The sequence below is a fragment of the Cryptococcus depauperatus genome, chromosome 4 (assembly GCF_001720195.1).
Source record: "Cryptococcus depauperatus CBS 7841 chromosome 4, complete sequence".
NCBI lineage: Eukaryota > Fungi > Basidiomycota > Tremellomycetes > Tremellales > Cryptococcaceae > Cryptococcus > Cryptococcus depauperatus.
This window is the reverse complement of record NC_089471.1, coordinates 180170-207804: the sequence shown is the minus strand read 5'-3', so window position 1 is coordinate 207804 and position 27635 is coordinate 180170. Positions and strand designations below refer to the sequence as shown.

Below are 27635 nucleotides of genomic sequence, written 5' to 3'. Positions count from 1 at the left end.
ATCAATACTAATTTCTGCTCACCTTTACACAATTAATCAATCTGCCTATCCCACAAGTATCCTGGATGCTTTGCTTTCATTTCTCGCTCCAACGCTCCCTTGAATATAGCGTCGATGTCTTTTATTCTGACTTTGACAGTTATTGCTCCCATTGTTTCCTCCTCGGCTTTCGGACAGAACTCCACTTCCTTAGCTGATACAACCAAGTGGACTGCCAACTCAAGCCTGGAGCTTGCTAGACTATATGTTGGGTTCGACTTTCCAGATAAGTTTGGTGAGCAATATCGTTTTGAAATGTAATGAGAAGACTCATTGACAAGATCGCTTTAGATTTTTTTACAGATAATGATCCTACAGGCGGTACAGTCCAGTACGGCTTCCATCCGAACACAACCAAGAGCTGGCACAAAGCTCCATAAAGCTATGTGTCAAAGAAGGAGGGCCCATCAGAAGGCATGGTAGATGTACAAGCAGGAGATGTTTTTATGTCGAGAGTCGGTTCTGATTATATCGCAATTGGAAGGAGTAAGGATAGTATTGGGAGTTCAAGTAAAGACTACTTTGAAGATGTAAGTGTTGTACAAGCTCATTTGTCGGCATTGTATGTTGATTCTGCCCACCAGGGTGTTTATATCCTTGACCTCAACTACTTGTCTATCAGTTGTGGGACTTGACCGGCTTTTTGAATAGTAGCCAAACATGGCTAGCCTACAGGCGATGAGATTAATATTCTCGAAGGCGCCAACGGCCTACCTTCCAAGTACTCTTACACATGAAACGCAACCAGTGATATTGCGCGCAACGCTACAGGCCAGATATTCAACATCGTCGCTCTTCATACAGCAGACACTGACACAATAACTGAGGAATATTAGATGAATGGGCAAATGGGAGAGACTGCGTACAGTGCAAATGTGTCTGGAAATATCGGCTGTGGTATCAAGATGACTGAAGGTGAAGATGCTGTGAATGGTAGCTCTGGAGCTAGAGTCAACGCAGGAGGTGGTTGGTTAATACGCACTGTGGAGAGATCTCGAAAAGTGAATACCTTCTTGTTCACCATTCTCCAGTCTCTTATTTGACTTGAGAGTTAGTTCTGGAGGCATTTATGAGTATCATTGACCTCGAAGTTCTGAAACTGTTCCCATTATGTGAGGGTAGGTAAACTCTACATCCATTGGGCCGTGGATAAAGATTTCTTGATGAATACAGATACAACCTGGACCAATCTTGTCGGACGGAATCCTCCAACGCCAATTTTTCTATTCCAGGCTGTGCAACCAACTTTGGCAAGCATGTAGTTGTTTTCAGCATCAGGTTCTGCGGTGATTAACAGGTTTCCTTTATATCCAGGCGATAGAATGTCGAGCTAATTGCTTTCTTATCAGTACTGGGACTACCTATACTGCAGCAGGATGTCCAGAAGGTTGCCAAGCGTTTGTCAAGGCCAACCCATCAGCATTCATCAAGCTTACTGATCCATCAATTCTTTTCGAGTCTACACTGCTACTAGTAAAGTGGCAGCGTCTTCCTACAATCTTTCTAGAGATGCTGTCGCTGATATCGTCATTGGCTCTGTTGTCGGCTTTGTCCTCATCATCCTTGTCATATAGAAGTGGAAAATATGGAGGAGAAAATTGAACGTGGAGGGCAATGGGGGAGGTAAAGTTTCGAAAAACATCATGTTACCTGGTGTACCCAAAGAGCTATACACCAAGCTCGCATCTCACAAATCTCGTCTTGGTCCTACAAAGCTTGCTCTTGACAGAGGAGCTCATGATTATCTAGAAGGCGAAATACCTACAGCAGGGTTTAGTAGGTTTTATCAGCGACCAATAAATAGTAGTTCTCCGACGAGTTCAGATGTAATGTTGAATGATACAGGATCGTTCGGTGGGCCCAATCCACTTGAAATTAGACAAGGCAGTGCTTGGATAGAATAAAATCAGTGCTTGGCTTCGTTTTCCATTCTCTTCCTTTCAGCAGTACCATCAAATCAAAGATAGTTTTTGTTGGTTGATCTCTCGCCAGAGATATCTTTGGTTATCTATGTTTGTCAAGCATCATTCAGGCAATTCGCAGTGATGACACTGAATCATTAGTGTTGCAATAGTCAGGTACGTTTCATTTGTTACAATACCCGAAAAAATGTCAAATTTACTGCGTCTTCACCATTTTTCCCCACGGAATCTCTGATGCTCTCAAACTTTTCACCACAACCATCCACTAGATATCTCCAATGTCATCCATGTCATCAGGCTCCTCGCTCTCTTGGATAAGCTGAGCAATTTCTCGGTCTCGTTCTCGGGATTCAGCAGCAGAATCAAGTTCTTTACGGTGGGCGTTGGGGGGATATCGCATTGCCTGGAATCAATCAGCTCAGACCCTACCAAGATTACTAAACGCACCCTAATTGCGTCGTTATACACCTGAGTACAGTATTGCACTCGCTTATAAAATTGCTTTTGAGGTTCATCGGTCTCATAGATATCTTTGGATACTTTGCTCTGCATATAACCTCCATGGGGATCGATTGTCGCATCGATGACTCCATCCTTGATTGCCTTGGCCACGATGTATTCAGTTTCTTCCTCAGAATCAAGGTGGAGCTTTACACAGACATCAGCCAGCGAGATCCTAGAGTAAGCGAGAGTGATGGTACGAAGAGCTGTCTTGATCACAAAGTGCCGGAGGCGAGAGATAAGGAAATGGGTCTGATCAGCAAGGAATGTGGATTCATGGGCCTGAAAGGCTTTTTGGAAACCGGAGATGTCACCAACCCGTACAGCCTGGACGATTTGAAAGTAAGGAATAAGGGCTTGCTTGAGAACTGGCTTTCTGAAAAGAGCCCGATCGGGAATGACACCAGTCAGGAGAACGACAACGATAAAGTATTTATGAACCTATAATTCGGTTTGTTACTCTTCTTCTGATACAGGGCAGTACTAACTAATTGAACGAATCCCGGAGCAACTTCATCTTTGGGTGCTCTTCTGATCGCTGTCTGCAGATAGTTTCTCGCCTCAGAATAATTAAGCTGGATAGCCCTGAGTCTACCAGTGTAAAACAGCCATCTGGCAGTTTGAGCCTGATTAGCAGCGCCATGGAATTGTGCTTTGGAGACAAGTTTCTCAGCTTGTTCGTACTGTTGAGCAGCGAGGTAAGAGCGCAAGAGAAGGTTCAACACAGTAACCTCAAGAACTTCATCCTTGCGAAGGGAAGCAGTTTGCCGAACAGAGAGAAGTTTACTAAGAGCGCGAGCCGTTAGACTTGGCTAATAGCTTAGGGATACTTTTCCTCACGGCTGAAGTTCAAGCAATCTTTCTTGAAGCTCATACGCTCTCCCAATATAAAACCAAACTTTTCCTGCCAAAGGGTCCATTGTCCGTCGGTTCCATGAGGCAATCAAGTCGGCGGTTTCCATGGCAAAATCCCCGGCCTATATCAGTATCAGCACCGTCATTTCGTCAATGGTGATGTCTGCTGCAATTGACATACCTCTTTCACACGCCCTGCGTCAAGATTCATGAGAACTAACAAGAGCCTAATATAGACGATGCCTTCAGGCAAAAGATCGCCGGTAGAAGGATCTATGGGCGGGACAAATTTTTTCTTTGGGATAGACTCTGTGGTCACTGTAGGCGTGGCAGTGCCAGATGAAGCAGCAGGAACCATAAGAGCAGGAGTTGGTACATCAACTTCCATTCCTGCCTCATCCTTTTCTCCTTCCCTTTCTGGTAGCTCAGCAAAAATGGCTGAAGAAATGAGCCCCTGTCCAGTCTTGGAACCCTTGGGGAACGACTGTTCCAAAACAGCTTTAAGTATCTTCTTATTCAACTTTTTGCGCAAAGTAGTGAGTTGACGAATGACGCGGTTGGTGAATCGGGCCTCAATAGTGGTGACTGCTCGTCCGATAAGAGTAATGTTGTTGATGATTTCTGTAACATACAAGGTCAACATCACTCTGCGTAGTTGTTTGCTAAAAAATAACTTGCCCTCTTCTGTCGAAGGCAGGTGAGCTTCCACGGGCTTCTCGATTTCGGGTGTGACAGCTGCCTTCTCAGTATCCTTGGACACTGGTTCTGGAGACTTTTCGGTTTCTTTCGGCATATTGAGTTTTACTCAAAGAAAAGAAGAAGAAGTAGAGTTGAACAAAGCAATGTTTAAAGATGAGCGAAAAGATATCAACTCGACGCGCAAGTCAGAATGTCTCCCACGTGGGATAAAGTCGCGGGGGGCTTCTTAGCACTTTTTTTTTATATGATTACAAATGGGGTGATTCATTCTCACAAACGAAACAGGTGTCGTTATCATGGAAGCAAATTGTGGCTGTGTTCAATAGGGAGTTTCATTATTACGAATTGAACACTGTTCAATTCGTCTTTAGAAATGAATTACCCTAATGTTTAAGCCATTTCTACTTGACCGGCCAAGCACACCTAGGGGGATGTAAAGTACAGTGTTGTATTAGAGCATAAAATTGATCTACAAATAGTACACCAATGATATCATTAATCTAAACACAAGTTGCATACAAAACATAAGCGTAAAGAACCATGACTGTCTGTAAGATAGGAAAGGCATACGCGTCTCCAATCGTTGTTGGTGGTTATCCAAACCGGTAACAAAAGACAGCAGAGTGTTTATAGATTGATAGTTGAAATAAACGAAAGCCCTGAATTAAATACAGATGTAAAGTTGGGAGAAGTATTGGATTGATTGAGTGGAGGCGCAAATCGAGCGTAAGAAAGGCGAATGAAAGAGAGCGTACCGTCTAGAACACAAGTAGCAACAGAGGATCATATGGTTAAAGAGTTGGCTTGTTTTTCTGCAAAGCCACCTGCTTTTCATTAGCAGCCTATGGGTTGGAGTTAGCTCGACTCTATGCCAGCCAGGATTAGACAAATACCTGCCTGTGAAATAGTCATGTATGCTTGACCAGGGTTTGGCTGGATTTCATCCACACTCACTCGAGGAGGCTTGCGGCTGTCAATGGTGAGATTGGCAGCTTTATCTTCGAGACTAGAGACCGGCTCTTCTTTTTCGTATTCTGAGAATTGCTGCATAAGGTTGAGGAACTGCCATAGTTGAACAATTGATTAGCCAATGATTGATTTTGATTGTCGAGATAGATATTATATATGACGGATATTGATTACGATACATGATGATGTTTCATTATTCCGAGGAAAGAAATTTGATTAAATCAGATGAAATACCCATGTCAGCTTGAAGTCTTGGGGATCTAGGCAGTGGCTTCGTCGGAGAAGCATCATCCGAAGGGAGGAAAAGAAAAGAGCTCACGCGTTCGGTTTTACAGAACTAATAACCAAGCATAATGTTAATAGAGCCCTCAAGATAGGTGAGGATACTCACCTTAGGTACAGAGTCCGTAGCCATAAGCCTGAAAATGTATACCTGAATGCGCTCATAAAGTTTAACCATAGTTTGCAACTGACTAGCATGCAAGGTGTTGCCAATTCCAGGCTCAATCTGACCTTTGACGCCGGCATCTTTATCCGCGGTGATCTGGTTCATGTAAGCAATGAGCTCAGCTCGAAGATTGTGATCAATGTTGAGTTCACAAGGGGATGCAGGAACGAGATAAGCTAAAATGGATCAGCTGTGTTCAAATCTGGACCGGAGCACCCTTACTGTTGTAGATGACAAACGCCATAGCAATCAGATCCTGCTGATGCTTATCCATCGCCTGATGACCCACAGTCTTGGACTTGTTTAAACCAGGCAGAGCCACGGCGGAACTGGTAGTTTGAAACCTTCTCTTAAAGTCCTGAACATCAAGCCAGAAACTCAGATTCTCTTCGCAAAAGTTGGCTCTCAAAAACTCTCTAAACAAGCTTCTTAAAGCTGGTTCTTCAAGGATTTGCTTCAATCTCGCTGTATGACTGTCTTTCAAGTGGTTGTCTCCGCCAGGGACACCCGAGATATCCACATCACCTCTAAACCTATCCGAGATGGATGTACGGCGCTGCATTGCGATTGAAGGGTTGGCCTCATTAGATGAACGCGACCTTGAAACAGTAGATGCAGAATCAGGATGAAGATTGGACTTGGAAGCAGCGGCAGATTTGTTACTCGGAAGATCGCTCCACTTGGCTGTGGTCACGCCTTCTTTTGTGACTTTGTAAATGGCCCGGTCCGTTACTCGGAATTCTGCCTCTTGCTAAATAGCAGTCAGCTTTGATCAGTCTACACACAAGCCTGTTTACCATGATGGCACCTGCTCCACCTCCTGCACCACCCGCACGAACGATGACAATCACATTGCTGTCCTTCACTTTCCCCTTGTCACTAACAAGGGTTATAAAGCCATACCGTACAAACTGGCCCAAAAGCTCCGCAGCTTCTTCGATGCTGGTAGCAGATGTAAAATCCAACACCCAATCTACGGCTGCTCGGGCGGAAAAGATGTATTCTTCGAAGTTATCAGGCCCAGCTGTCGATGATTTTCGGATAATGACACCTTCTGACCGGTCCAATGTTTCTCCTGCTGGTAAAGGGGGGGTTTTGGTGTAAAATCGAGAATAGTGATGCGTAAGGATCTCATCTTCGCTCAATTTTGTTACGTTGGGTACTCGCCCAACAAAGCGACGGAAAAGAACTTCAATAACGCCTCGCGTGATAATGATTTCGTCGTCGCCCGATCGCCTTTCTAGATGAAGGAGTTTCATCGTGATGGGCTGTGTTGCGAAAATTTTGAGAAGATGATCTGCGGTTATGCCGTTCTTGGAAACGAATCTTTCCAGAATATGAAGACCTTTTGGAGTCAGCATATAGATGCCGCGATCCTTGAATGAGCCAGATGTGAGATCCGTTGCATTCTCAATCAAATGGCAATCCATAAAATGCTGGCAAATACCCTTTGCCATCTCTCGAGACATGGAGAATGTGGTCGTGGTGGTTGTAGTGATAATACGGGTTGGATCTTTTGGGTCTGCAGTACGAGTGGATTGAGAAAACTTGAGTGAAGAGAGATTAGAGCAAGCATCATCCCTACAAATATTCAGCAGGTTGACAGTACCAAGGTGGCAAGCACGTACGTGCTGAAACTATTGGGATAGACCTTGAAAAAGCTTCTGTGACTGTCAAAATTCAGGCTGACAATCAGCGTACAAAATAAATCGTGTGTATCCTATCCCGGTATCAGCTCCATTCTCTTCGCAACTGCTACGACTGACTTTCACAAAAGGCCTACCCCGCTGGGTGGTCTTCATCAAATGAGAGTTGGAACCCGAAGACATGGTGGCACACAATGGGCTCGTAGAGTATGCTCAACGACAGAGTCGCGACGTATTACAGTCGTAGGAGATTTGCCCAGATAAACTAGGCTAAATTTTGCCACTGTGGATGAAAAGATATTAAAGAACAGTTGCAAAGAAATGGTGTATTTGTCGAAAGGAGAGACCTGGCAATAATGGGCTGATACGAGTGTGTGCTGTCCCTGTGTATGTGTGCTTGATTGGCTGGCGGGTTTTGAGCGTAGTAATGGGGTATAATGAAGGTTAAGAGTTAAAAGTATAAAAGAAAAAGTACAAGAGAAAAAGAGAAAAGAGAAAAAAAGAAATGCTGAGAATATGATATGACGATAAAAGAGGAGGGGGCCTGAGCGTGGAAGACCAAAATGTTTTCTGGTGGTGATCCGATCTTTTTCTTTTTTTTCTTCAACTACCGCTATTCTTCAATCCTTTTTCTTTTTCAAAATTCGCAGCAAAACGGACAAAGATGCATGTAATCCAGACAGCATAATAGCAGCAACCTCGCTCGCCACAACTCACTTTTGGAGACGCCGCAATCGCATAGTAACCATTTACGTACGCCAAACAGCAAGTCCTGAACCCCTTGTTTCCAGAGCTCGGAAAAATTTACCAACACGACGGAGTTTCCAAGCGCCACACTGGCTGCGAGTGTTCCAAGACTGTTCATCCTGGAGTTGTCCTCGCTCACGTTCGCTCCAGCATATTCGGCCAGAGTATGTAGCTGGCGACTGGATTGTATAGGTAATCCAAGAAAAGTGAAGGTCAAGGTTTTTGTGTCTTCTTGGTTAAATCTCGGGTTTGGCAGAGCCACGGCAAGAGCTGCGTTGTGTATTGCTAAGGCGATGAGCGGTGTACAAGACGGAGAGCCAGGCGTATACAGCATCGCCTACCCATGGCTTTCCTTGCTTAGCGGTGGAACTGAAATGGAACAGCCAGAGCTAGCCGTCTAATCCTTGCATTTTGACCAAGTCATCTGTAATAGACCGTTAGTAACGTTCATCGCTGAAAAAAGCTTGGCAACTCACCATAAACTACCACAAAGTATTTCTCTTGCACAATTATTTTTGCTGGCTTAATTGAAGGTATCTTTTCTCCTAATTCGCTTCTTTTCTCATCCCTTGTAGCTTAGCGTCAACCACCGTCCACTACCAGGCCCATACGATTGAGTCGTGCGTGGTCGCTAAATTGGCCCAGTCGGCCCAGTTGTCGCTCGAAATGTCAACAGAAACGGGAAGCATCTAGCAAGTGGAGTCGGCTCTGGATCTAACAACTATGTGCGGTAAAGTCCTATAACAATCACCAACATCACTCAAAACTGAAAGAGTTGATGGAAAATTGTCTTTACATCTACAGAAAAATAAAACTGCGTAGCTTTTTCGAAAAGCTGAATTTGTTTATATAGACAGCATAGGAGAGAGTATAAGAACAATATTCCTTCACAGTTATGCTGAATCACGTGACTTTGTAATCAATTGGATCACTTTGATTCCGATACAACTTGTCAAAAAAGATGGTCCTTGTAACTCATCCAGAGACATTACTGGCAACTGTTTATAAGTCCGCAGCCAGAATCACATGCCATAGGCTTGAATGGCTGAGGCGTCGAAGACCGGAATAGAACGAAAGAAGAAAAAGCGTCACCTGCGTATATTTTGCGACTGACTCAACAATGATACTCTTACCCTCCTCTCGCCGCCTACAGGTCTCTCTGTTCCTCGTCACCTTACTCGCACTTTTGGTCTTTCTGCATCAGGGAACTATGTCTCATTTGTCATTGTCGGAGCACTTTGCGCGTTTGACAGGGAACCAGCAGTATCATGGTGCTCTGGAGGGAGGCTTGGAAAAAGATGATCGTCAGATACAAAGCCGGGTGGAGAGGATGAGAGGATTTTGTAAGAGAGAGAAGGGGTTTGAGAAGGAGTTTGGGAGGACGAATATCAGATTGTCTAGATCTTATGAAGGTGGGTATTGACGAGCGTTTGGGAGCGGGTGATTGAAGAGCTGCAGGCTCACACTGGCGGACTCGGTTACTATTGCAAAAGATCTTGCGAGGCGAGCCCATCACTATTTCAGCCATCGGAGGCAGTGGTAAGTCTGCTCGAGAGGAGAAAAGGGTGCGCACTGATGTGCAAGTTTTAGTGACTAAAGGACATCATGTGCAGGAGAGCGAAACGTGGTTTCACCAGTTTCGGGAGTGGATGAACGATTATGTGGGTGACGTCGAGATTATAGAGATCAACGGTGCTATCCCGGCTAGCGGGTCTGACTACTTTTCCTTTTGTTTCCCATTTCACATCCCTCACACGTCCGACCTCATCTTTGTTGAGTTGGGAATCAACGATGAAGGAATTCCAGAACATGTCGAGAATATGGAGAATCTCTTGCGGGGATTACTTGATTTGCCGAGACAACCAGCCGTGATACTGGTGGAGGCTTTGGCCTTCAGCAATGGCGGCATGGGCGGCGGCGGAGGAAGAATGCATCTGTGGGTTTGAGACTTTGGCGGAATATGACTCACAAGAATATAGCCCAGTCGCACAGTATTATGACGTTCCAGTGATTAACCAACGGCTTCCTATTGCCAATCACTTTGCTCGCCATCCTCAACTCGTCCGTCATTATTTTTCTCAAGAGTGAGTATATCCGCTGTATCAAACATACCCTGATTGCTTGGTATAGCTACTGGGGAAATCCCGATACACGACACATTAACGCTAGAGGCCACCGAGATCTCGGCATGTTGGTCGCTTCTTTTGTGAAAGATGTGACCTGCGAAATGCTCTCTGAACCTTCTTTTTCAGTACAACCACATCCTTCATTTGACATGCTCATGTCTATTGCTTCGGCGCAACCCCCTCAGACGACGGATGTCGACATGGCTTATGTCTACGATAAACTGTTTCTTTCAGAGCAGCGGACATGGCCAGATCAATGCCGTGTTTGGCGAACAGAGCCTGCCGAGGGGAAGCAAGTGGGCGAGCTCATGCCAGGGATGTGGATGGCCCCAATCGACTATGGCCTGTTGCCCCGGATGCGCGTGTTGGAGGGATGGAACCCCGATACAGCTCACGTCGTCCCGTCTTTCCATCCTACATGCTTCACTACTCGCACCAACGAGCCGTCATTCAATCTAACACCTTCGTACAATGAGGGTTGGGAATACTGGGCCCACCCAGAACGTTTAGATAAACCCTATCTAGTAGCAAGGGAACCAGGAGCAAAAGTCGGGTTTCAGATGGAGACAAATGCGGGGGCTATCAAGATGTATGCACTCAAGAGCAAGACGTTTGGACTTGGAACTGTGGAGTGCTGGGTGGATGAGGAAAAGGAAAAGTCGGTTAAAGTTGCAGGGTGGTGGGACAATGGTGATGCGTATGTCGACTTTTTCTTGCACAAGACGGTTACTCATCGATATGCAGCAACATTGGACGCTTTGCAAGCTTGAGACATGACCTTTTGCCAGGTATTCATACGGTTCATTGCGAGCTACTACAAGAGACTTTAGATCCGGGTGGTGGGCACGAGTTTAGAATAATTTCAATGATGAGGTATGTTTCAAGGACGTACCTTTGCAAGCTTGCTAATGGGTGTTTTGCGCCAGCGTTTGAGCAAATGTAGTTTAAACATAGACAATGTGCATGATGTAGAAATGGTTGAGACATTTTGCTATTGTAGATGGCGTCGTAGCGTGCTCTAGAATGAGCTGTATTGTAGATTATTATCTTTTGCATAAAAGCACCCAACCCAACTCTTTGTATATGCAATAAGAATCATCAAACGATTGTTGCTGCTAGCCTGGGTTCTGGTAACGTCTTACACGTTAAGTCGAGATGTCACTGCTTGGTGTGCGCAGTTTCGAGGCGGTGGACGCGCTTTTCCGCCTGCTTAGCAGACGGTCTGCCGGCCAGAGACCGTACCGCCGTTGTACCTGTACAGGCAGTACCTGCATCGCACGGCTGCTGACCCTCGGCCCATCCCCGTCGACCAGGCCAACAACGACCTCTGTCTCAGCTCGATTGGCAAAGAAACTCGGGGTCTAAGCCTCCACTGGATAAGCTCGGGCTCATGATGCCTCCAAGGGTGCGAGCGTGAGGACCGCAACGCTGGAAGGAGAAGCCCATCGACTTCCCGCATATAAGACAAGCAGCTTCCCATCGACATGGCAGAGCTCAATCATTCTCTATCCCTCGACTCGTCCTCCCCCTTCACACACCTTTCTTCTCCTCGAGGCCTCGCAGCATGCCACCAGCGAGGTTTCGATGCCCGCCCAGACCGAGCAACAACAGCAGCGCCAGTCGCGTCACAGCTGCGTACGGTACGGCCCATCACCGCGACTTCATCCAGAGCTTCACGCAGCGAGAGGCCCAGCAGAGAGCAATCCAGAAGCCCGAGCGGTTTGACCCAGCCGATCACATCGCCCTCCGCCAGCAAATTGGCCAGGTCCGCTTCATCAACCCCGACTACGCGCATGCCACCAAGGTCAACATCTCGACCCTCCTCGCAAAAAGGCAGCTCTACTGCTGCTTTGTCGCGGGCAGGCTCGAGGGCTCCAGTCCAGGCGCAGGGAAGGCCGCCATGACAGGCGAGGCATGGGAGGCAGACATGACGACATTCGACTGGATGAGCCCGCTGTTCTCCGTTGACCGCACCGTTTCAATGAGCTTCCTCTACTGGATTTGCGACAATTACAGGATCAAGTCCTGGGGCACCTCGTGGGAGTATTTCAGGCAGTTCAAGCAGCTATACATCAACGTTGTCCGCCGGTCGATGGATAAGAACGACAGCAAGGAGGTCCTCAAGGCACGTCTGTTTGCACCTGCATCTCGGGGAGTCGTGCAGCCTGTCCTTACTAACACGTCTCTCTCAGTACCACGACTCTTTCTTGGTCTCTCGTTTCGGTCTTCAAGCACCGAATATCATGGGGAAGCCAGTCGGTGATTCGGGAGATTTGCTTGCCCTCCAGACGTTCAATATTGCGTATGACCGCGGCATTTTTGCCCAGGAGCGTCATCGTATCCAGCTGGCTGGTATCTACGGGCTGCTTGCTTCTACCGGTTGCAGGCCGGCAGAGCTTGTCGACAACGAGAAGAAAGCACCCGACGACGGGACAATGGAGGCCCTTTTCAGCAACAATACGCTTGGATCATGCCCTTTACCAACGGATGACGACGAGAAACAACTGCGAAACCTCCTCACTCGGGAGGCCACGGACCGAGGTCGTCCAAAGGCGCTCTGTTACGAAGACATCAAATTGATGATTGTTCGTCATCCAGAAACTGGTCTTGATATTCCCGCAATGGCCATCAAATTCATTCACCACAAGGGAGCTGACAGCAAACGAAAACCGTAAGTCGTGCCTGCCCCCTCTCTCCTCCTTCAACCCCCTCCCACCTTTTTTTTTATTTCCCCCTCCTCCATCCTCACTGTCCCTCCGCTGACCAGACTTTCAAAACCATCTTTTTCTTCACCCCATGTCACCGCCTGCTCGACGATTATTGGTGCAGGCTGGGAGAACGTGTATGTCGTTCTGGGTTCTCGGTTCTGGATTCCTTGTGTATAATGCTCAATGTATTATGTTATCTACAACAGGCCTAGAGCTTTGCTCCTGGACTTGCATAAACAATACTATGAAAGAAGAAAAGGAAAAGAACAAAGTTAAATAAACTATATACACCACTCTCCACCGTCGGACATCCCTCCATCTCCGTAGGGGTTACAGTTCCACTGTAACACCCCACCAGGAGGTTAATCTTCGACGTTGTTACCGTCATCATCAGCCTCGCGCCCGTCCCCGACAGAGGCTCTCCAATACCACAAGCTGAACGACGATATGGGCCGCCAGTCTCTCGATTCTGGCTGCGAGAAGGCCATCGGCCCCAAGACATGGCGACGAGGCGCAGCCAACGGGAACGCGCCAGACAGCGTTCGGGACCAAACGATGCGCCACGACCCCAAGTGGGCCACCTTCAACAGCGCCTACATCAACGAGCTTGTGGAATTCCACCTCCAGAACGCCTTTCTCGACGAGCCCACCGAAGATGCCCTCATCAAGATGCTCTCGCACATCGACGTCTCGCGCGATCCGCTCGCCAGCATGGACATGGTTCCCGACGAGATCTGGGCACAGCTGGGGCCCGATCCAGCGGTTGAAGAGCTGGAGCAGGAGCGCGAGAGACTCAAGGGCGGAAGGTACCAGTACCGCAGCAATAAGAAGAGCACGCAGAAAGGATTGCGCACCTGGGGAAACAAATCCGGTCGCTCAGAGCCAAGCGAGCCAGGCTGGTCAAGAGGCAGTACCGCGAGTACTATTTCGATCACCGGCCAACCTGGGATATCGAGCAGCAGGGCGATTTCAGTAGCGGGACCGACAACGATGATGGCCAAGACGGGAAGAAGGATGGCGATTTCTCGGATGAAGACTCGTGCGACTCGGGCAGACCCGACTTGGACATCGACATTCCTGAGCGCAGAGAGCTGGCCAGATTACTCTGCCATCAGCCCGACACCTTGACCTACGATGAGCTACTGGAGCGTCGCATCCAGGCAGGAGAATGCATGGTTGCCCTTTCGAGCAAGCGGGAGACGGCCAGGCGCGACGTCATTGCGCAGTGGGAGTCGGAGGACGAGAGGCTCAAGTCCGAGTCACCAACCTCGGCTACTGCGGCCCTTTCCAGCAGCACTTTGAGCGCCATTCCAGCCGCGAATCCTCCATCTTCTGTCGACCAAGTCCTCCCCGAAGACCCGTATCCGGTTCGCCTACAGGCAAGACAGTGTCCCTGGTGTGTCGGGGACGAGAGAATCTCGTACAAGGAGCGCACATTCCTCTACTGTCGCGTCACCGTTCGGAACGACCACTTTGACAGCCAGCACCTCGGCCACCTCCAAGAGCTGCTCGCCAGCGACTCACTGGCTTGCAATCACTCCAAATGCAAGTACGGCAGCACTGCTCGCAAATTATTACGGGAAAACCAATGCATCGATTAACCGCAAAAGGATTGTTGACGGTGTTCATACACCAACTTATGCATTGCTTATAACCTGTTGTTACAGAACTGTAACACCTCGCCAGGTTGGAGATCCATCTTGTATCAAGGGATATTGTGATTGGTCATTATTGTCAAGTAAAAAAAAATAGAATCAAGGATCGCTGATTTGATGATACTAGGTAGTGGTGCCAGCTTCCAGGGCCCAGACTGGGGAAATACGATGCATGTATCATCATGATTCGTGTCACATGTGGCAGAGCGCATCGCCGACCAGAGCAAGTTTCATGTGAGCTTCACGACAAGGTGCGCATCTGCCCAAGAGGCCCCAATATACAGATATGAAAGTTCATTCTGTCCTACCGTCTCTGTTGAAATAAAGCTTAATTAAGACGTCCTACTGTAAGTGCAAGCCCTCCACATGGCCACACTCTGGAACGCCGAGGGATTAAGAGAGGGAACATGGATGGATAAGGTTGAATGATAGATAGATTTCTCATCCATACTTTTTTGTCTATGCAGTAAACAAGTGCTAGTTTTGCTGTATTCGTGACAATAGTAATTACGTATTCCTTAAATAATACCGATTGTCATTACAGTGAGGCACCCAAGCCTACACCTACGCTTTAATACGATTTAGTTAATTAAGACGGTGTAAGTGCATAGCACTTCACGCTGCCACATGAGAAAACCCGGATAAGTCCGTCAACGTAGAATACATAGTTGTAGATAGAATAGTTTCTCTTTCATACTTTATTTCATATGCACCACCAGTGCTAGTTTTGCGGTATTCGACCTTAAGCGTTTCTACGAGAACCTTTAGTAATAAAACTCGTAATTACAGTGAGGCACTCAAGCCTACAGACGGATCCATATTCCTGTAGCGATTTAAAGTTGTTATTCAACTTTCTCGAATGCATCTCAATTTACAACCGTCTCAACTACAGAGTATCTAGCTAGGTATTTACTTGGAGTGAGAGTATGGCTCCCAGCTGATGACAAATATGAAATCGCGTCTCCATGTGCTTCCATGTCCCCCTTTCTGCTCACTACCTATTTATCAATTTTGATCCCTATTCCTGTGTTTTCACTCCCGAATCTGTCAAGATCTGCCCGACACATGACTCAGGCGAGGCCATCAGGCCTTGCAATATCCCAAAGTGGTGAGAGCCTCCATGAGCTTCTCAGGGGTGATGGGCTCAGTGGAATCGACGTGGACTTTGTGAGTAATGGTGCCATCTGACTTCTTAGCCTCGTTCCAGTGCTCGCCGGCGGGAGGGTCGGGGTGCGTGATGATGTCCTGGGCGTTCCAACCCGTGGGGACGGGGTTCAAGGCTGTCTCAACCATTTGCTCAAAGGGCAGAACGACGGTGAGCGTCTCTTTGGCGCCCCAGACCACCTCCAGCTCCGAGGTGCGCTTGGCGCCTGCCTTGGTGAAGTCGCCAAGCTGAATGGCGATGAGGTCGGTCAGGCCGTTCTCGGTGAGATACTTGACCATGGCGACCATGAAGGCCGTGGGAATGGCGCTTGCCTCGATGGGCGAGGGGCCCTCGGCAAACTCAATGGCAACCACATCAGCGCCATTGACCCTGAAGAGGGTCGGGTGGGTCTTCTGAGCGAGGAGCTGGTCGTTGATGTCCGTGGCCCTGTTCCACGTGATGCCGTCGAAGCCGGGGAGGTCAGCCTCGAGGCGAATCGTCTTGTCTGGAATGGCGCCGTGGTTATGGAGCGAGTGAACGGCGAAGAAATTGGCCATCCCATACTCGCTGATGAGGGTGAGAAGAGCCTTGATGTGGCCGCCGTGAGAGCCCTGAAGCCTGACCTGCTGCTCGATGGGGAGGAGGCCGTTGTACCTAGGTAAGTGAGACAGTTAGTAAAGTTGGTCTATGCCTTGGGAGTGTTGCAGCCTGCCATGCTGCAGTAGCGTTGCAACTTACGTGTCGGCGGAAAGGATGAAGTCCTTTTCCTCGAGAGGGCGGCCAATGCCTGGGGCGGCAGCAAGGTCAACACTGCCCCATGGGTGGGAAGCGGAAGCGGCAAGGACACTGGCCATTTTGATGGGAGGATAGGAGGGGATTGTAGCTGCGTGTGAGGATTGTGTAGGTAAATAGAGGTTACTGAGGCGCGTAAATCTGCAAAGGGAGGAGGGAGAGAAGTTGCTCTGATGATGATGAAGAGAGTTATGACTGGAACAAGGAGGAAAGACGACGTGATATATAGGCCCATCATCGGACCAAGCCCGCACGAAAAGACATGGACCCCCTTTGCCTGGAGGAGAGCGGCGAATGGCCGTCGATGCTCGCATGCATCAACATCAACATGGGCAACGTGCACGTTGTGGTGCCAGCTCATCAGGACTCCAAACCGCCGTCCTGCCATATCTGGATATGACTGCATGGATTATCGTGTTGGTGCATCGTCCGGACACCGAGTTCATATCAATATCAGGCGGGAAAGGATGTTGCAGCTGCAGCGCGCATTCAGTATATGCAACGTCGGGTTTTCGAGTCCAATCGGACCGTGTCTTCGCCCGTCCTCTTCTGTTATGCGTGGTTCCTCCTGATCCCTTTCATCCCCCCTTTCATATTGATGCATATTGTGGCGCGACGCGGTGAGCCCCAGCGTAGTAACGACAGATAACACTGCTCTGTTTGATTCGCTCCTCCTCTCGCGTCTCCCTGCTTGTTCTTGTTTAGTGACCAATGCCGAGAGAGGGCACGCCAGTATCGGACGCATGGGTCAAATACAAGTCACCACCAGCAAGCATGGACGGTCAAAGTGCCAACGTGTCAACACGAGAGTGGCTCGCTGTACTTGCTCGGTCGCAGGGTTTCACTGACAGAATCGCCCAACAGCCTAGATATGCGGGATGAAGGGTTGTTTGGCTGGGTGCAAGGGCCACATCGACACGGGTACATGTATTAATGGGAGCAGGTTCCATGTTTCCAACCCCAGCGCCATTGCTTCAAACGAGACTCTCGCACGCACAATGCACACATGAGAATGCATTTGCATTAACAGGTACTTTATTCTTCTTGGCTCAGTGATTACCGACTAAAATACACTAGGCATCTAAGCCAAATCTCATTGAAGGATGAGCGCACCGAGAATGCGCAGGTCGGGACTCTGCTCCGTGGCCGGCTTACCATACTCGAGGGCGTAAGTCCGGAAGAGACCAACTAGTCTAGCAGTCTCGATGCGTCGTTTCTGCTGGTCCGATGCGTCCCCCAGGTAATGGTAAAATCGGCCCCAGAAATACTGTCGGAGGCTTTTGTGGTTGGGGCGGTAACGCCATACTTCATCTCCTTTGACTGGAAACCCAAGCATGATCTCGAGCCCTCCTAACGACATCCCAAAGGGGCTTATTTCAGCCTCTCTCCAATCGCAGATACCCGTGATCTGGCCTGTGACAGGATCCACGTGGATGTTGTTCTCCAGGAGGTCTGTGTGATTGGGTACAAGTGGCCAGTCTTCAACGAAGAGGTCTGAGACTTGAGGCATGAGGTCGTCAAGTATTGCGTGAAAGCGTGAAGGGAGTTCGACACGTAGTTGCTGAAGTTGCGATAAGTACTTGTTGGAAAGGTCGATGGAATTTGGCCGTTCTATGAGGATGGGCGTCTTGGAAAACGCAGAAACAAAGAACCTACCCCCGGTCATATTAGCTGGCTGTTGTTCTTGGAATGGGTAAGAGGGCTCAAGTCTGAACAAACCTTGCGTAATCGTCCAGAGTGACCCTCAGGAGGGAGTCGTTGGCGAGTAGCTCGTCTCGGGCCAGGTACAAGCATCTGCCTCCAAGATTGTTCATCGTGTAAATGCTAAGCTGGTCAAGTTGACCTCGGTATTCGTGGCGTGGCACGAACCCATCATAAGCTTGTTCGATGCTTCGAAGCAAGTTTATATCGAGCGTGGAGGTCGGAAGGCGGAATTGGACGACAAGATGGCTCCCGCCTTCAACGGTGTAGCTGGTTCCACCCTGACTTGGTGTTGCGGTGACGGGTTGCGTTGTCCATCGTTGGGCTTCTGCGTCGCATTGCTCCTGCGTAACAGATAAGCCGTTGCGTTTGAAGAATCTCTCGATTTGCATACGAGAGAGCGCAAGAATGTCTGGCGGCATCTTCCAAAGGAAAAGAGGAGCCGGAGAATGGTCCTGAGGTTATGTGGTGTGAAAAAGAAAAAGAAAACGAATGATTGTGGGTGTCAAGAGGGGAGATGTTACAGCCTTACTGTAACTGCGGTGATGTCCGCCGATGGAGGCCTGTGTATATAGTTATATTTGTATCTTAATTTTCTCCTTTCTTTATATCTTTATTAATGCAAGTCCAGGAGTATTACACTCGGCCTGTTATAAATTAGAGATCATTGCATCCAGAAACCACCTAGACCTAGCCCAAGAACCAAGTAACGAATACCTAGAACCTGAGGTTGCGATTATTTGCCAGCCTGCAAACAAGAAAGAGAAGGCCGTGACAATACTCCATGGTGGATTAAACATCAACTACGATAGATATAAAGCTTGACAAAAGCTGTTTCCATTCGCCATACTAACGACCATTAGTAGGCCCTTGTATCTATTCTAATCTCCCGCATAAAGATCAATCTAAACAAACAAGTCTACAAGCGTATCTCTCAACGCGACTGATTTCTTTTGCCACGTGCAGCCAACTCAAACTTCCATTCCAGCTTGAAATCCTCCGACAGGTCCTTTTAATCCACATCATTTTCGTGCCTTTAATACTTGGCCCTGAACCAAACAATGAAGGATTGTATGGTACAATGGTACTATTGCGATTGTTTGTTGATTTCTATTTATGTTTTTGCGAACAACATTAGAAATTTCTACAGCATACTGTATGAATATGCTGAGACTATTAGAAAACAAGAGTCTCTGGATTACCCATTCACCCACCATTCATAGCTTACAGCCAAAGTGAAAGATGGAATGCAAAAACAGGTCAGTTGTACAACTTATTCACCCCAACTCCCACAAAGGCTCATACAGAATATTCATCCTTAATTATTATTTTTACACATCTTAATTACCCAGTATGACCACCTACACATGTCTCAACCCAACTTTACTTTTGGCTCGATTGATTGACGTCCGTGCACGAGCTAGTCCTCTTGTGTCTTCTTCCAGGGCCTGGATGGTGGGCCACCGCGTGCGATGTTTCCATCCTTTTGCTTTTTTGTGTCACATGCTGGATTTTAGATAAATACAACACGACAATTCTTTTTGGATCTCTTTCTTTTAATACTACAGTCATTTTATATAATATATCAGTCATTCGTTATAACCAACTCCAACGATGGGAGCAGCAACAGCCCTATACTTTCTATCTTTTCTGGTGACGCTGAGTGTCACCAGCGCCGCTACTGCTGAGCAGTGGCAGGGAAAATCCATATATCAGTAGGTGCTCTCGCGAGACGGTGGCAAATAGGTGTTGAGTGATGCGGGCAGACTCATTACAGACCGTTTCGCGCCTCCCTCAGATTCTGCACCCGCATTGACTTCACCTATACCGGAAGTATGCAACCCCATCGACCAGACGTGGTGTGGCGGGACGTGGTTGTCGATCATCGACAAACTCGACTATATCGCCCAGATGGGTTTCGACGCCATCTGGATATCACCCGTCAGTCGTGAGTGTCGGCGTGGAATGGGGTATGACATCAGCTGATGGTTGGTTAGAAAACACAGAGGCCTTGACACCGTATAAATACGCCTACCATGGTTACTGGGTCAACGATCCTCTCACGCTTAACCCTCGGTTTGGGACATCCGACGATTTGAAGGCGCTCGCCAAGGCTTTGCACCACCGAGGCATGTACCTCATGGTGGACATTGCCGTCAACAACATTCCAGGTGTTCATGCGAGTGACGCTCTCGACTCGAATGCCCTGAAACAGGACGGCTCAAGATGGACAGATCCTTTGGAATTCCACACAAAGTGCGACATTGACTATAACAATGAGACATCGGTGGAATTTTGTTGGCTTGGAGATGAGAAACTGCCACTGATGGATGTCAACACTGAAAACCCGGCTGTCGTCTCCACTTTGCAAAGCTGGATTGCCAACTTTACAAAAGAGTATGAAATTGACGGTTTGAGAATTGATGCTGCGAAGCATGTTCCGGGAGCCTTTTGGACTGCATTCTGTGGCGCGGCCGGGGTGTTTTGTATCGGTGAAGTTTACGGGAGTGATATTGCGTAGGTGTTGTCGTGCTTGTGTCCACGCAAGCTGATCGTTTGCCAGGTTTGCCTCCAGTTTTCAAACAAAAGGCTGGATGGATTCAATTCTCGGTTATCCCCTGTACTATGGGATCGTCAATGCATTCTCGGTGCCCAACGGCAACATGTCTTCCTTTGTAGACATTGCTACCCAAGTGCTTGAAAGTTTTCCCAATCCATCGTTACTCGGCAACTTTCTAGAGAACCACGATCTTCCCCGATGGCGCAACACAACTGCAGACGGTCAGCTTGCTTACAATGCCATAGTGGCACAATTCATGTTTGATGGTCTTCCTGTGGTCTATTATGGCCAAGAGCAGGACCTTGCGGGTGGCGCTGGCGACCCATATAATCGTGAAGCGCTATGGCCTTCGGGATACAGCAACACCACCACCTATCAACACATCAAGCGTCTCAATGACATTCGACGCGCCGTTATTAAAAACAACACTATGTTTGAAGGTAAAAACTTTTTGGACAGTCGAACACAAATCGTGGCGAGTACAAACAAGGACGTGGCATTTAGGAAAGGCCCGCTACTCACCGTGTTGACCAATGCAAGTCGTATCTGTGAGATTGCTGGCAACTCGTGCTGACGAGATTGTAGCGTGGCAGCCCGAACGAAAGTGCTGCTTTTGGAATACCCACCAGTGGATGGACTTCTCAATCCAGCGTTGTTGAGTGAATATTATTGACCAGTAGTTTTGGAACTCTTGTTTACGTTTTTTTAGTCTGCTTTCTTGCAAGCAGTACACTGTCGGGTCGAGAGGAGCCATCTCTGTGTCGTACACGGCGTCTGGATATGGTGGTATGCCATACGTATGACTGTTTTGTTATTTTTGTTTTATTGGATTAGATGCTAATGGAGCCGTTTAGATTTTTGCTTCACAGGAAGATACCGCAAAGCTGGGAATTTGTGGTGACGCTGGTGTTTCCACCTATGTGTCGTCAAATGCTACTGTTGCGTCCTCTGCCTCTCCTTCAATACCACTCAATTCAAACCTTTCCGCTGCTGGCATACTGTCAGTTCTTTTTGTCGTCTTGGGGTTGATATCACTTGTTTGAGAGCTATCAAAACGCCTATCATCCTTACGCCAACTTATCACTGTCGAGACCAAATCAAATCATTTACATCGCATAATCTGTTGCCCGCGCGCTTATAATATCTCTCATCCCAAACTTTGTGTATGATTCCAAATTACTATCCACATGATCCTATTCTCAAGACGGAAAGAGAAGTCTACAGGACTGTATCATCCGCAGCTCTCCTATTTCACTCTAAATAGTCCTTATCAATTTGGCATGTTGTAATATACTGGATTTGGGAGTAATGTTTCGGTTAGTAAATGCTATGGACAATGCATATTACTGAAATCATGGGCGAATGTCGCACAAAGTGTATGAATATGAGCGCTGGGTGAAGAGTATAGTCCACCCATATCCTCTCTTGCTCTTGATGAGGAGCAAGAATGTGAAGCAAAAAAAAGATTACTCTGTTGACACTTTACACATTAATGAAGTCCCCCAACCCCCACTGTCAATACAACTGTCAAGCGATCTGGTCGGCACGGCTATCGGCTCACCGGTCCGAATCGGAAGGCCAAGTTTCTTTCACGAATGTTTCATTTTCTCAGTATATATAGCTATCCACAAAAATATTTTTCCAACTTGCTTCAACAACTATACACAAATGTCGTATCTAGACGATCTCTTTGGCCTCAAGGGTCGTACTGCATTGCAAGTCTGTCCCTGCCAGAGCGACTCATAGCTGATCATTATCTGCTTAGAATCACTGGCGCTTCAAGAGGTATTGGGTCTCGTATGGCCATTGCCCTTGCAAAGGCCGGAGCAGATATCATATTGGTTCAGCGCAACACCTCCAATACCACCACCCGCGATGATATTGTCAAGGCTGGAGGCAAGGCCGACATCGTCGTCTGCGATCTCGCCGATGCCGCTGCGGTTGGCAAGCTCATTCCACATGTCACCAAAGAGCTAGGTAGGACTTTGGACATTGTTGTCAACTGTGGCGGTATCCAAAGAAGACACCCAGTGGAAGTCTTTCCGGATGAGGATTGGCAAGAAGTTCTGCAAGTCAACCTAAACACTGTGTTCACAATCACCAGAGACGCTGGACGACATATGCTTGAGAGTAGAGGAGGTGTTGCCGGCGAGCCAGCTCCAGAAGGAGGCGTTGCTGGCAATCCGAGAGGACTCGGCAAGATCATCAACGTCTCTAGCCTTGTCGCTTTCCAAGGCGGATTGAACGTTGTGGCCTATGCAGCCGCCAAGCATGGCGTACAGGGGATCGTACGTGTCTGGTCGTTTATACCTGTTCAGTGTTTAACCCTTTAGCAAAGGTCAAATCCTTCTCCAACGGCTGGGCGTCAAAAGGTGTCAACGTCAACGCCATCGCTCCTGGATACATCGCTACCGAGGTATCTTTTTTCTCTCGCAAACTGTGCTGACTATCCATGCCAGATGAATGTAGCTCTCATTGCAGACGAAAATAGAGCACGGCAAATCCTCGAACGTATCCCTTCCGGCCGCTGGGGCTCGCCTGAAGACTTTGAAGGAGCCGTCGTCTTCCTTGCCTCCAAGGCCAGTGACTACGTTACCGGAGAGTGTCTTGTTGTTGACGGCGGATGGATGGCCAGTGAGTCTCTCTTGCTGAACCGACACGCACCATCTAACTGTACCGCTACCCAGGATAAAGCTGAGCTGGCAAGCATGGTAGAGGTTGTAGATAGTTGACCATGCAAACCATCTCTGCCACACTCTTTCCAAACCAATAACTCTGTATACCAACCAGACGGTATAAACAACTCTCTCTTATTCACTTGATCTTCCATGTCCATCATTTCCCGAACATGAGATGGAAATCATTCCATGATTTTCAGGCACCCGTCGGGAAGATATCATTACGTAATTTAATAAACTTAGGAATTTGTGGATATGGAAATTATAGAAACGAATTCAATTTCTATTCTTTCTATCAACATACTCGTCTTGTACGTGAGTTAATTGTTGACGGCAGGGACAAGAGATGGCAGCAAGAGACCGAAGCGTGTCCTCGCTGATGCCCTCGATGCTCCCAAGCCAGCCGTCTTCACCTCAAAACTCTGCAGATGCTTCGGGACTGTCTGCAAAGAGTCCTGCTTCGTATGGTGGTAGGATGAGCCCATCAGCTTCATATTCTCAGCAGCACCGTGGCAGTTTTGCCCAAGCACTACACAGAGACAGCACAAGTGGCCAATCACCGGCGATTTTATGCCGCACAGCCAATGACATGATGGAGGAGCTACCAGCCCATGGGTCCAGTTTCCGAGATGAGTGAGTACGCTCTGGTATTACAGCAATGACCAAAACGCTGTAGCCGCTCGTTGTATGCCAGCTCGACCACTTCTCAAGCGATTCGAGACTCGACCACTCGACTCGCTTCCATGTCATACTCGAACAGGCCTCGGACATTCTCTACTTTCAGCAGCGAGAACTCTCACCCGGCAAGACGGCCCTCGGGAGGCCAACAGGCATTGGCCAACTCTGTGACAGATCACCGGCCTGTCCATCTCAACCACCTAGGCCCAGCTGTCGTAGAGGAAGCAAACGAACCAGACCAGCCATCTTTTTCCCAAAACGCTCAGACCAACGCTCGCTCAGGTCTCAGACTGATGCTCGAAAGGGACAACATGGAACGTCTCACCCAAAACATCGCACCCGAGGTTCACCAGATGCCATCCACTCAACACATCGGCAGTGGAGACGAAGAGCTCGCGGTGGAGAGCCTCCACGAGCGTACACCTCTCCTCTCCACCAACCAACACCCATCTAACTTGAAAACCCCTACTGGAAACCTTGTCAAACGAGCACTCTTTGAGCCCATCCAGGCCCTCCCATCCGTCGTCCTCGGACTCCTCTTGAACGTCTTGGACGGTGTCAGTTACGGTATGATCCTTTTTCCAGCGACTCCTGTATTCGCTGGCTACAGCTCCCTTGGTGTCTCCTTATTTTTCATGTCGTACGTCCATCCGGCTCTCATCTATGCTCAGCGTTTGTAGCTGCATCGTTTCTCAGCTCGTCTTTTCTCTCGGAGGGAGCGTCTTTCCCGGTGGAAATGGTTCCATGATGATTGAAGCTATCCCCTTTTTCCATATTCTCGCCGCTACATTCACCCAAGTCATTGGAGACGACCCGGAAGCCATTGTCGCTACCACCATGATGGCCTTTGCCTTTAGTTCTATCCTCACCGGTCTCGTCTTTTTCTCTCTCGGAGCGTTCAAGCTGGGAATACTGGTGGGCTACTTTCCACGACACATCTTGGTTGGGTAATCGCTCTCTTCTTTTTTTTTGCATAGACCTTTCACTCACCCCATCTTAGGTGTATCGGAGGAGTAGGTGTATTCCTAATCGAGACTGGTCTTCAAGTCTCGCGAGGTGTTGAAAAAGGATTTGAGTACAATCTCGCCACGCTCCGTATCTTTTTTCAATCTGGCTATGCCATTGCTCTCTGGACACTCCCTCTCGCGCTCGCCGTCCTGCTTCGACTTATCACCCACACTTTCCATCACCAGCTCATCTTTCCAGCCTACTTTTTCGCTATCTTTCTCATCTTTTACCTCGTCGTGGCCGTCGGTGGCTGGGATATGGACCAATTGAGACAGACCGGGTGGGTTCTCGACGTGGGAGCGGATGTTCTCCCGTGGTACAAGGTCTACACTCTGTTTGTAAGTGCTAGCTAAGGAAGCTTGCAGTGGACTCACGTTCACAGAACTTTAGAAAGACTCACTGGGAGGCTTTCTGGGCAGCCATGCCAACCCAGCTCGCCCTTGTCTTTTTTGGCATCTTGCATGTCCCTCTCAACGTAAGTGACCATGGTCGTGTATCCACCAACCCAGCTCCAGGTGCCAGCGCTCGGCGTGTCGCTTCACAAAGACAACGTCCAACTCGACAGAGAACTTTTGGCCCATGGGGCTGCCAACGTACTCGCTGGACTGGTTGGAACGGTTCCAAACTATTTGACCTATGTCAACACGCTGCTCTGTTGGTATTGCTCGACCCGTTGGGAGGTTTATTGACAGACAGAGTCAGTCTATAGGGTAGGCGGTGGGTCACGACTGTCGGGAGTGATGCTCGCTATCGCGACTAGTATTGTCATGATGGTGGGGCCGACGGTGATGGCGACGCTCCGTAGGTGAGGATAAATAAGACATTAGCTGATTCACAGCTAGCGGTTATGGTCGTCGGAGCGCTCATCTTTGCCTTGGGTATTGATTTGGTGACAGAGGCAGTGTGGGACACTCGGCATCGTGTCAACAGGATGGAGTATACGACCATTTGGGTGATCACGGTTGGGATGACTATGTGCGTGGTGGATGGAGATTCGTGCTGACAAAATAGATTCGACTTTGTGGTCGGTTTGTTGCTAGGAATTGTCCTCGCCTGCGTGTTTTTTGTCCTGACAAGCTCGAGGAGGAGGGCGGTGAGGGCAGTGTTGAGTGGTGCGACAGCAGTATCTACGGTGAGAAGGCCAAGATGGCAAAAGGATTTCATCCAGCAAGTAGGATCCCAGACGTTGGTAATGAAGCTGGAGGGATTTCGTGAGTGGTAAAGGAGAGGGGACGTTGCTGATGCTGGTTCAGTCTTTTTCGGTACCATCACAGCTGTGGAAGCGGAGGTGAGGAAGCTGTTGGACTTGGCGGAATGGCAGCACCATCCCATTCGCTTTTTGGTCGTTGACTTTGCGTTGGTGCATGGTTTGGACTTTTCGGCGGCCGAGGCGTTTGTCAGGGTGGAACGATTGCTCGCTGCAAAAGATGTGCTGCTTATTCTGTGTGGTGCAGAGCCGGAGTCTGCTCTGAGAGGTGTCGGTCTCTGGGGAGATCGAGAAGGAGATCGGGTCAAGGTGTTTGACTTGCTAAATGATGCGTTAGAGTGGACAGAAAACGCATACCTGTAAGTGTCATTGGCTGGATGGTCTGACGGTGTAGGACGGCATTCTTTGAAAATCAAGAATGCATGCAACGTCAAACTACCAAGATTGATTATCCAAAGGTTGACAAGCCTCCCTTTTCACTTGCAGAGGGTTTTCAAAATAGTCCGAGGAGGTGCCATCTCGTTAGGGCTGGAGGCGATGCGATGCCCCAGGGTGGGTAAAGTGTGGTGGTTTGTGCTGATAGTGAGCGTAGGTCGTCATACGCCGTCCTCGTCCGATGAACACGTTTTGGAACCGGCGTCAATATTGCTGCAGACTTTGGGAGCGTATTCCGACGTCGCCATGTCGCCAGATTTCTGCCAAGCTCTGGTTTCTTACTTTGTAAAGAGACGTGTGGTGGCTGGTGATGTGGTGTGGGTTCAAGATGAGCCTGCAGATGGTATGTATGTGATTGAAGCTGGATGTTTGCGTGCCACGTACGTGTATAGTGGTTGTACGAGTTGGATTCAAGAGACCATGGTGGCGGGGACGATTGCGGGAGATTTGAGTACGTTGAGCGAGACGGCGAGAAATTGTACAGTAGTGGCGGAAAGAGACAGTGTGCTTTGGAAGTTGAGTCATGAGGGACTGGAACGAATGGAAAAGGAGCAGCCAGAGGTGGCGAGGCAGTTTACAAAGATTGTGTTGAAGGGTGAGTCTTGAGGATGTGCTGAGTGCTGATGGGTGCAGCGGTTGTCGAGGAGCAAGATGTTTTGTCGTCTCATCTCATTGCGGTTTTGTCTTAGGGAACCATGGTGCATAATCTGCTTGCGTTGGTGAGGTTTAATTTGTTGGGGCGCTCTTGGTTGGAACAGGATTTCAAGTTGGCTTGGATGCATAATTACGGGAATGAGGCAAGTATCACAGCTTCAGGTAGCCAGTCTCTGGGCATCGCCACAATTCGTAGTGGTAGATGAATCATCTTTTGTCGCCAGCCACAAGATTCAACAGATCGTTTTGCCCTATTTTTACATTATCTACACGGCGAGTAGGCAACACATTGTGTTTGCATAAATATCGAGTGTATACCGAGTGTTGCATGTTGTTGATTACTTAATCACAAGTTACAGTCATTCCCACACAGCCTTCTCCTATGGAATCCATTCTTGCTCATTTCCAGGCTTTGCCGTTTGAGGTGTTGACGACTATCGGCTCGACACTCCCATCACTGGTT

At 48.3% G+C, this 27635-nt stretch overlaps 11 protein-coding genes across 11 annotated transcripts; 7 read left to right on the top strand and 4 right to left on the bottom strand.

Annotated features, from left to right (window-relative positions):
- Positions 1 to 114: 114 nt before the first annotated feature.
- L203_103346 (uncharacterized protein) lies at positions 115 to 1943 on the top strand (the record flags this gene model as incomplete). Its single annotated transcript, XM_066212748.1, has 10 exons — positions 115 to 274; positions 331 to 370; positions 422 to 569; positions 624 to 663; positions 715 to 760; positions 1000 to 1040; positions 1095 to 1157; positions 1318 to 1336; positions 1389 to 1512; positions 1614 to 1943. 10 exons carry the CDS (start codon positions 115 to 117, stop codon positions 1941 to 1943), a joined length of 1011 nt encoding a protein of 336 aa, XP_066068845.1.
- Positions 1944 to 2226: 283 nt separating this feature from the next.
- L203_103345 (uncharacterized protein) lies at positions 2227 to 4110 on the bottom strand (the record flags this gene model as incomplete). The annotated part of the gene is made up of 6 exons (XM_066212747.1): positions 2227 to 2364; positions 2409 to 2903; positions 2951 to 3248; positions 3303 to 3439; positions 3499 to 3938; positions 3996 to 4110. The coding sequence occupies 6 exons, from the start codon at positions 4108 to 4110 to the stop codon at positions 2227 to 2229; spliced, it is 1623 nt and encodes a 540-aa protein (XP_066068844.1).
- Positions 4111 to 4807: 697 nt separating this feature from the next.
- Positions 4808 to 7262, bottom strand: L203_103344 (uncharacterized protein; the record flags this gene model as incomplete). The annotated part of the gene is made up of 8 exons (XM_066212746.1): positions 4808 to 4858; positions 4914 to 5078; positions 5305 to 5322; positions 5377 to 5609; positions 5656 to 6184; positions 6231 to 7014; positions 7062 to 7153; positions 7200 to 7262. 8 exons carry the CDS (start codon positions 7260 to 7262, stop codon positions 4808 to 4810), a joined length of 1935 nt encoding a protein of 644 aa, XP_066068843.1.
- A 1684-nt stretch (positions 7263 to 8946) lies between these two features.
- On the top strand, positions 8947 to 10885 carry L203_103343 (uncharacterized protein; the record flags this gene model as incomplete). Its single annotated transcript, XM_066212745.1, has 7 exons — positions 8947 to 9238; positions 9285 to 9365; positions 9417 to 9762; positions 9806 to 9910; positions 9957 to 10649; positions 10697 to 10825; positions 10879 to 10885. 7 exons carry the CDS (start codon positions 8947 to 8949, stop codon positions 10883 to 10885), a joined length of 1653 nt encoding a protein of 550 aa, XP_066068842.1.
- Positions 10886 to 11516: 631 nt separating this feature from the next.
- On the top strand, positions 11517 to 14261 carry L203_103342 (uncharacterized protein; the record flags this gene model as incomplete). Its single annotated transcript, XM_066212744.1, has 5 exons — positions 11517 to 12068; positions 12145 to 12623; positions 12720 to 12775; positions 13055 to 13466; positions 13541 to 14261. The coding sequence occupies 5 exons, from the start codon at positions 11517 to 11519 to the stop codon at positions 14259 to 14261; spliced, it is 2220 nt and encodes a 739-aa protein (XP_066068841.1).
- A 1137-nt stretch (positions 14262 to 15398) lies between these two features.
- On the bottom strand, positions 15399 to 16313 carry L203_103341 (uncharacterized protein; the record flags this gene model as incomplete). The annotated part of the gene is made up of 2 exons (XM_066212743.1): positions 15399 to 16113; positions 16198 to 16313. The coding sequence occupies 2 exons, from the start codon at positions 16311 to 16313 to the stop codon at positions 15399 to 15401; spliced, it is 831 nt and encodes a 276-aa protein (XP_066068840.1).
- A 1031-nt stretch (positions 16314 to 17344) lies between these two features.
- On the bottom strand, positions 17345 to 18374 carry L203_103340 (uncharacterized protein; the record flags this gene model as incomplete). Its single annotated transcript, XM_066212742.1, has 2 exons — positions 17345 to 17903; positions 17971 to 18374. The coding sequence occupies 2 exons, from the start codon at positions 18372 to 18374 to the stop codon at positions 17345 to 17347; spliced, it is 963 nt and encodes a 320-aa protein (XP_066068839.1).
- A 1192-nt stretch (positions 18375 to 19566) lies between these two features.
- Positions 19567 to 21555, top strand: L203_103339 (uncharacterized protein; the record flags this gene model as incomplete). Its single annotated transcript, XM_066212741.1, has 7 exons — positions 19567 to 19667; positions 19719 to 19900; positions 19950 to 20469; positions 20516 to 21047; positions 21098 to 21171; positions 21222 to 21309; positions 21367 to 21555. The coding sequence occupies 7 exons, from the start codon at positions 19567 to 19569 to the stop codon at positions 21553 to 21555; spliced, it is 1686 nt and encodes a 561-aa protein (XP_066068838.1).
- Positions 21556 to 22180: 625 nt separating this feature from the next.
- On the top strand, positions 22181 to 23204 carry L203_103338 (2-deoxy-D-gluconate 3-dehydrogenase; the record flags this gene model as incomplete). Its single annotated transcript, XM_066212740.1, has 5 exons — positions 22181 to 22227; positions 22278 to 22800; positions 22851 to 22928; positions 22972 to 23146; positions 23200 to 23204. The coding sequence occupies 5 exons, from the start codon at positions 22181 to 22183 to the stop codon at positions 23202 to 23204; spliced, it is 828 nt and encodes a 275-aa protein (XP_066068837.1).
- Positions 23205 to 23569: 365 nt separating this feature from the next.
- On the top strand, positions 23570 to 25585 carry L203_103337 (uncharacterized protein; the record flags this gene model as incomplete). The annotated part of the gene is made up of 6 exons (XM_066212739.1): positions 23570 to 23823; positions 23867 to 24425; positions 24565 to 24815; positions 24869 to 25214; positions 25259 to 25530; positions 25573 to 25585. The coding sequence occupies 6 exons, from the start codon at positions 23570 to 23572 to the stop codon at positions 25583 to 25585; spliced, it is 1695 nt and encodes a 564-aa protein (XP_066068836.1).
- A 31-nt stretch (positions 25586 to 25616) lies between these two features.
- Positions 25617 to 27207, top strand: L203_103336 (uncharacterized protein; the record flags this gene model as incomplete). Its single annotated transcript, XM_066212738.1, has 5 exons — positions 25617 to 25681; positions 25888 to 26087; positions 26130 to 26442; positions 26635 to 26861; positions 27152 to 27207. 5 exons carry the CDS (start codon positions 25617 to 25619, stop codon positions 27205 to 27207), a joined length of 861 nt encoding a protein of 286 aa, XP_066068835.1.
- Between the last annotated feature and the right edge of the window lie 428 nt (positions 27208 to 27635).